Raw genomic sequence first — 8,721 nt, forward strand, 5'->3', positions numbered from 1 at the left:
ACTCTTACTTTTATTTTTCCTTAAATTATTATAAACAAAATTTAGATGAGCAGATGTTATGAATTAATCTTTGGTGTGATGATAAGTAAAAGTAATTCATTTAGTATGTTCTTTTACCCTTAATATTAATTTGATTTACACTTTTTGTTTTTTTTTAAATATATTTATAAGTTTTAATTTCTTTAATCTCTCTTATCATTATGTTTTAATTTTCATTACTTTTAATTTCTTATTGAGAAAAAAGTTAGACTCTGAGAATTGAAGACATTAACATGGTTCCAGTAATTATTATGTAAAAGAATAATTAAAAGACACTTGTAAAATGTAGGGATAAAACTATTAATTTAGTTCTCTACTTCTCTTAACTATAGATGAAGTACAATTACAACAATTAGTGTTTAAAAGTTTAGAAGATTTGATATAAAGTTCCAGCCAGCCCATGATTTCTTATTAAAAGGGCTTGAAAAGTTTAGTTCAATCATCTCCCGGCTGTTTTCATCAGATACACTGAAATCAATGAGCTTTGCTACAATTTCAGCACTTTCTTGCACATGTTGCATGTTATAAGGGTCAGTCCACAATTTATTCACAAGTTGCAGTCTCCTTTGTTTTCCAACTGGAGGAACTTCCCATTTTGTATAAAGTACTTCTCTCTCTTCTGCTGTAAGTTTGTTCACCTTCTTGGCTAGATATTCCCTTTCTTGCCTCAGAGCTCGGATGCTGCAGCATTTCATGATCACAATGCAATAGCAAAAGATTAATACCATTCTCTGATCATAATACAAACAAAAGCTATAGGCCATGCACTAATAATTTCATCTACTACTACTTTTTTTTCTTCTGAAATAAACCTTCTGCGAATACACGTGATATAAAAAAAGACAACATAAATTAACCTTTTTTCATTTAGGGGATGGATTACCTTGCAGAAACAGAGCTTGCAGGCTCATCACCTAGAAGTGCAGGACTAGCATTCCCAAGCTCTGCTAGATGCTGTTCCAACCAGGTCAATCTTCTAAGTTCAACTTCCATATATATCTGATCAGAAGGATCCCCGCCTAACAAAAGAAAAAACTGTGTCCGATGCACTAGAGAAATGTGGCATAAATGCCACAACATGATAATTTGCTTTCTCTGTTGTTCAAACAGTATATGCCATGGTAATGGAGATCGATCAGGAGTGTCATCATGTCCTACATTCAATGACTTGTTTGCTTCAAGCTCCAAGACCTAAATCCGTGCAGGGATGAAATAAAGTTTATAACTATCAGAGGATATTATAATTAATGAATTACTATATTAAACTTAAATCCATATATAAGTTTTAAGTACTGACAAGTGCAAGAATGAGACAGTTTTTAAAAACATTTAATATAAGCGTGACAAAACAAAATGTTATTGTATAATAAAAGAGTCCTTTTTTTATTTTATATTCTTTTTAGAATTACATTTTTTAGGATTTAATTATTGAAAATTTAAGCGCAAATATTAATATTTAGAGTATTCTTTTTCAAGTCCAAATATAGAGTATATGGAAATAAACTAATCTTACCTGGCAAACCAGAAGTTGCTTCTGGTAATGCAGTTTTGCGACTAGCTCTTTTAACTCGGTAACATAAACTCGGAAGCTCCGAATGTTCTCCTCCGCAGCATTCTTGAACATTTTTTGAATCTTCTTTACGTTGACTGATTTTGATTGTCGTGTGGCCGGGCTTCCTTCCCGTGATAAAATAGAATCACAACTTTCATCATGCTTTCGCGGAGTATCTTTATTTAACTTAGCAAAAGTATCACTGCCAGTGACGCCAATGTTGTTTTCCGGTGCCATGTTCTCAATTTCATGTTCCATAGTTTTACGCGAAGCGGAGAGAGGCGAGCAAGGAGCACGTATTATATGTTGCATGTGGGGACTGTTGCTTAAGGAGAATGGAAGAATTTTCTTCCTTTTCAGCGGGGTCTTGTTCTCTGGAGTCTCCTCTGAACTAAAAGCAGAAACAAGCTTGTCTATAGATTTTTGAACATTCTCCAATTTCCTTTCTAAAGATGCAATGGTGTTCCCTTGATTTTTCAACTGAGTGATCTTTTCCATTAGGTCGGCCTTATCTGCAGCCACAATTTCTTCTGGAGTAGAGCTGGCAGCTACCAAGTCTTTTATTTCAGATAATACTTTCGACATGGTTTCAGCAGTTTCTTTATCCCCAAGTTTGTGAGTTGCAAAGTCCTTGTGCAGAACTTCAAGGGCTCGATTTGCATCCTCACAGAGCTGCAGCTGCCTATTCTCAAGCTTTCGAATCTCACCGACCAGTAAGGATGGATCAGGAGAAGCCAATAAACTCTTCAGCATCGCCTGCCTGCCTACTGCCTCTCTTCTTTTTGGTGTACATTTACCATTAGCTGATTCTTTCTCTTCAGGAAAAGAAAGACATCTGGCAACTTGACTAGAGGGTCCATAGTCGTTTGATCCCTGAAAAATTATATAATTTGTTTCAGAAAATATATCAGGGTTACACTAATGTGATATGACTATTAGAATACCTTTGGAACTTTATTCGCTCTTCTTTCCAGATCAAGTTGAGCTTGTACAAGGTCTCTCTGTTGCCTCAGGTTTTCCATATCCCTCTCCATCTGCAAATTCGTTTTTATCAATTCAATTCATCCTAAAGAGTTTCTCTTTTGCACAAAAACTCAAGAAAAGTCACTTTTTTGTTAAGAATTTTTAATAGCTTGGTCTTTCACAAGTTCATGCAACGAGAAAAGCAGCCAACTGAAAACCAGTTATGGAATGGGAAAGCTAAACGCTTTGAATGGATCCCGAATATGAATACTTTAAGTGTTGAAATGTACAGACATATAGAAATTATGGACTACATGTTTATTAACAAAAGAAGTTTAGACCAAATAGAGAAGTTTGCACCTGCTGAATTTTGAACTCCTTTTCAACTAGCAATGACCTTAGACATGAATTTGAAGAAAGGTCAGGGCTTCGTAACTCCCCTTCAAGCCTGGCAATTTCCTTTTGCAATTGTCTAACTAGTGTCTTATCTGAAACAACCTGTTAAAAATTATCACCATTTGTCTTAGTATGATACTTTTTTTTCTCTTGGAAAGAATGAAAGCATCTAATCGATGGGTTGGCCACTTGAAATAATATTTTTTTTAATATCACGCAGTGAGCGCATAAGAAAATAAGACCTTTAGAATTGCCACTAGAAATAAAAGACAATGTTCTTTTTACGAAAAATGTGCATACATAACATTTTTTTCAATAATTTAAAATAATTCTATCAAATAAATACCCTTTTGCTGCTAGTACATTTGTGGTTGGATACTCTCTATGAACTAACTACCAGAAGCCTACGAGAGCAATCATTCAAAATTACACTTGTCAATAAGATTGAAAGATGTCAAACTTCTGCAAGCTTCAGTTTAGAAACGAATTTTTAGGAAATTTATTTTTATGTAGTAATAATATAAGAACACGAGTAAAAGATATTTTCATACTAATCTTCTGTCCAATCAAACAAGTCATATTTAGACATTTAATCATACCATATTCACTCGGGCAGTATTAATGACTTCCTTTGCACTGTTAGCAAATGTTAGTGTATTTCTTGTTTGCTCCACATGACTTAAGGAAGGACTTATGGTACATATAATAGCTGTTCGAGCATTCCCTCCTAATGAAGACTGCAAAATTCGTGTCAATTTTGAGTCTCGATACGGTATGTGACCACGTTTTCCGCCACTGCAAAGCAAAGAAAACTTCAAAAAGCTGAATCAGACTTTGTGTATCAGACTTCTGTTTTTATTAATGCCAATTTCAATTTACACAGTTAACAATCTATAGTCATTGAATGAAAAAACGATTACGAGAAAAACTGGGTTCCTAAAGTGGACTACTGATATAGTTACGGAACCCAGTTTCTAGATGAAAGCAATCTTATTTCTTATAACTGGGGCGACTGTTTCAAAGACGAATCTCTGACTTTAATATCGCAAGAAACCAATTTTGCCGTGACATTTGGATAAACTAAAAACTCAAAACATAAATCTTGTCTTGAGTTTTTTTTTAAAATTAAATAGTTATTGTGGAGCTCTTAAACACATTCTTACTTATAAAAAATGTTTTTTTCTTTAAGAAACAAACAAATAAGTCTTTTAGGATTTCTTTCTCTGCAGCTTAATTATCCTCCTGGCTGCTAAAACTTTTACGTGTAATCATGACTCTTTAGTAGAAGAACAATGGCAAAGTAGCCACATGCATTTGGATATTTAAAAAATCTACGGTTGCTGGACCTTAGCTTCCTGATGACTGATGCAAGTGTCAACAAACTTCTGTTGATATGGCTCCCTTCCTTCATTCTTGCTCCACATGTATTTGTTTGAGAGACGCGTTCACTTCCAGCAAGATCCACAAAATTCTGAGGTTATAATAATCACTCATCAGTATGACTAGCCTGTTATCAAGAGTATCATCATGCCAAACTATGAAGACAAAACATACCAAACTGGCTATGTAAGACTTTACGTGACCTGAACTTTCACGAAGGCTGCTCTCTACAGTCTGAAATATTCATACAAAAATAGTGATTACAGAGCAGTAAGCAAAAATAAAGTAACCATATAAAAGAAATCAAAAAATTAACCAAGCTGAATTACTGAAATCAGCATGCATTATCATCTTAAAAGATAATGATGAATGAATACTTATATTTTTTCCTCAACTGAGCTTACCAGCCTGATTATTTGATGTGATCTTGAACTTTTATCATTTAAAGCAGTTTCCCCCACTTGCCTTTGCGCTGTAGACAAAACATTTACATGAACAATAGTACTATGCCGATAACCTAAGTGTAAAATGCTCACAACTTCTATATTTTACAACTCTGATACATGGATTCTATACAAAGAGAACATCGGCAATAGTAAGATAGAAAAGTATTAGTCAAATAACATGGTGATACTGTATATGTCTCGAGAAACCTATATATGTCTCACCTCGCAAGACAAACCACGCCGAATTTCTAAATTACCTTCACAGATGCCAATTAAATGCCTTAGATGCTGACCATCCTTAGCTACTTCTTCATTCAACTTTTCCACAATAGTCCCTTTCTATACCCAAAGAAAAAATACACCTCAGGATTTGCTACAAATCAACAAAAATCTAAAGCACTCGTTGACAAATTTCAGTCTGGGGATTTATATCTGAACTATACCTCAGGATCATCCAAGAGTCGAAGAGGACCAGATTCACGTTTTAGAAGGTCTATGACAGTCTCATTATAGATTTCCAAGGCAGAGATTCTCAAGATAAAATCCCTTTCTGGTGTCTGCGGAAATCAAAACGGAAAAAACGTTCATAATTACAATCAGTAACCATTAAAATCCCGCAATTCGACTAAAAGGATTCAAATCATGATTGATCTTTTTCTACTCTCTACCTTATACTCCGTGGAAGATTATTGACATAGTTTGGTAGGTATCAACAGTTAACTAGTAACTCACATTCTTAATGTACTCGTAGATGTCCTTAATAGCACTTTCAGTGACGCCTCTCATCGTGAATGTCTTACCGCTGCTAGTCTGCCCATACGCAAAAATTGTGGCTGCGGGAATAGAGGAAATTGCTGAACGGATGCAAACAGCCCTTAATCTGGTATATATATACATACATATATATATGTATGCAGAGAGAGAGAGAGAGAGAGAGAGAGAGAAAGAAGTTCTAATATAAGCATTAGCTAAGAATAAATTACCATTGATTCCAGAAAGTGCTGATAAAGCAACATCTTTAGCTCCTTCTTCATAAACACTCTGAGTCGAGCACGCAGGTGCAAAAACTTTATCTGTGACATAACGCATAATAAATAAGATAAATATATTGTATAAAAGGAAATAGAAACTTAACAAATACAAGTTCAATCGACCAAAAACATTAAAACAATAAATGCGCTAGAGAGTCGTTTAAATTTACTAGAGTAAACCAGATTTATTTTCATTACTTTTTATACAGAATTTAAGTTCATTAAATCCCATTTAGGAAGATGTCAGTTAATGAAAAGAAATTCAAACATCTATTCCTTTTGAAAAAAAAATGTTTAACCCGGTACCGAAGGTGTATGGTGTTGCAGGCCTCTCTTGGTTTGGATTCTTGAACACGAGAGTGTGCTCATCCAAACAGTCCCAAGCAATAAGATCATACATCGCTTGTTCCTTTCTACTGAGTGGCCTCATCCGAACCGTGACTCGGATTTTCTCCTCCCGAACTTTGGGACCACCAGGGGTGCCTGACGGAATCCTCTGCATCTTAGACAGCGGCGTTGCCACCGCCGCCGGCGTTCCCGTCATCGTACTCCGCCGTTAATTTCTGCAGATCAATCATCCATCAGCAAGAGCATTTTACAACGCTTCATTTCTAAGAGAAACAACTGAGACAAAAAAGCATTATAAATAATAACTATGCCATATTCTTCCGAAATCGTTTAGCCTCTTTGCAGCTCACTGTGTTGGATGAGAAGGATAGTAATAACAGTAATAGAAATAGAAAGAAAACCGGATATTTAAGTTTCGTAGAAGTAGAAATTAAAAATCTGATTTAAAATTTCAAAATAAGCTACTATGCAAAGAACGAGAGAAGACTCAGCTAAAACCTAGTATGCTATGAAGCTTCTAATATCGCCGAATCGAGTAACAAGAACACATCCGAAAAAACAAAAGTATATTCCCACAACTTCACAAGGGCGATTTGACATTTCTGCTTCATAAGATATGTTACTAAAGCTTTTTCTTGATCTTTACACTGCACATTCAAGGCATGTTTCTCAAGAAAAGAAAATGATTCTTTGAGAAATAAAATAGGAGAAGAACCTGCAAGTGAAGAAGGAGTACACGGTGGCCGGAAATGGCGAACTCGGCGGCGGAAATAGTGAACGACGTAGTTTGAAGTTCCGAAGTCAAACTCTGGAATCTCTTGAGATTTACTGTTGGAAAAAGAAAAAACGCTCTGAAATGCAATGTTCCAGAGATAGTATGAGGTATAGTAACGGCTACTTCTATGGTGGCCCTTCCGTTCAGAGCGCGCATCGGCACGGGAAATAATAAAAACGGACGTTTTAAATTTTGGTCCCACATTCTCCACTTTCACGGGCCTTCACCATGGGCTTCACGGCGTGGGCTTTGTTGGGCTTCTTGGGCCTCTCTCAGTTCTTTCGTATTTTCTTCATTAAGCACCATTTTGTTACACAGTGTTACGTTGAAATAGTGGGAAATTAGAATCGTGATATAATTGATAATGGGACTTCTCTTAATTATATATGTTTTTTATATGCTTCATTTAAAATTATATCCTTATTAAGAGCCTTGTTACAAAAATTATTTTAATCTCAATTGAAAAATGTGTGGCGTCACATGTCTCGTCGTTTGTCACGCCTATTCGTGGCACTAGGGTTTATTTATTTATTTTTATATCAATGTCTTTTTCATGATTTTAAGAATTTTGTCTACGATAATCGTGGAAATAAATAAATAAATAATCTCCGTTGAATCTATATACATTGTTGAAAAAGAGCATTTATGTAACTCTTTTTTGGTAAAGATGACCTAGTGCACTCGTGATCATAGTGGTAACTCTTGTACAATTCCATATCCAGATGTTTTTGTCTCTCATGTTCCAATAATTATTGAAATCTATTAATTAATAACGAGAATATCACTTTTAAGTTAAATAAATACGCAGGTTTTTTTTTCACACAAAAGTGATTCCATATTAATTAACGTGATTGTACTGAGTGTTCATCATTGCCCTGATTCCGATATGATTCGGTTTGAGAAATTCTACTTTTTCTTTTTCAACTTTCCAATTCATAATTAACTTTGGGGAAGTAGAAAGAAACCAATGGCTACAAGTCCTATCTTTTGGGCCGACACTTTTTAACGAAAAATAAATAAAAAACACAACATTGTTCCAAGCCAAGTTGGTTGTACTCAATATTCCCCAATACTATTTATTTGTGTTTAAGGGTGTAAACCAAGCATTTTATTATTATATTTTACTAATTTTCTCTTTTATATGTTTTACCCATTTTTTTAATCTCCTTTCATTTTTTATTACATTTGTTATTTTTTCTTTATTTTTTGATAATTTATTTCTCTTTTGTTTTTCAATATGTGTAACATAGGAATATATATATATATATATATATATATAATAAAAATATTATATTATCATTTAATTGTTTCTTAAAATCTATACATAGAATAACTGGATAGTTATTTTTTTTATCTATTATCACGATTTTTTCTGAGTTTTTTTTAATATAATTACACTGAAACCTTCTTAGTTGACTAGGATAGAAGAAATTTCACTCAATCAAATTTGTGAATGGATAGATCTAAGCCAATTTATTTTTAATAGATTTTTTTGGAATGTTTTATGTTTTATGAGAAATTTTCTAATTGGATTATATTCACGGAGTAATGCTTTCTAAAATTCTAATGTAAAGAAGAGTTAAGGTTTGAGTCACTATTTTCTATTCGAGGAAAGGAACTAATAAAAATCCATGTTATGGAAGTTAACATTCAAAGATAATAACTAGGATGTATGGTATGCCATTGTCGTAATAATTGTAATTTACTACAACTTTTAATCTGAAATAACAACACACCACAACATCACATCACATAGTTTCAACAAAAACATACATTCATTGAAATATAAAA

The 8,721-nt window shown here is 34.0% G+C and overlaps 1 protein-coding gene across 1 annotated transcript; it reads right to left on the reverse strand.

The window, feature by feature from the left end:
- Positions 1-325: 325 nt before the first annotated feature.
- Positions 326-7,117, reverse strand: LOC137807135 (kinesin-like protein KIN-7B). Its single transcript, XM_068607606.1, has 15 exons — positions 6,871-7,117; positions 6,114-6,370; positions 5,760-5,849; positions 5,509-5,609; positions 5,220-5,333; positions 5,034-5,115; positions 4,735-4,802; positions 4,505-4,564; positions 4,297-4,421; positions 3,550-3,745; positions 2,915-3,052; positions 2,536-2,625; positions 1,553-2,464; positions 923-1,230; positions 326-720 (listed from the first exon to the last, which is right to left on the reverse strand). The coding sequence occupies exons 2-15, from the start codon at positions 6,349-6,351 to the stop codon at positions 399-401; spliced, it is 2,844 nt and encodes a 947-aa protein (XP_068463707.1). The 5' UTR covers positions 6,352-6,370; positions 6,871-7,117; the 3' UTR covers positions 326-398.
- Between the last annotated feature and the right edge of the window lie 1,604 nt (positions 7,118-8,721).

This window comes from Phaseolus vulgaris, chromosome 3 (assembly GCF_000499845.2).
Source record: "Phaseolus vulgaris cultivar G19833 chromosome 3, P. vulgaris v2.0, whole genome shotgun sequence".
In the NCBI taxonomy this organism is placed as follows: Eukaryota; Viridiplantae; Streptophyta; class Magnoliopsida; order Fabales; family Fabaceae; genus Phaseolus; species Phaseolus vulgaris.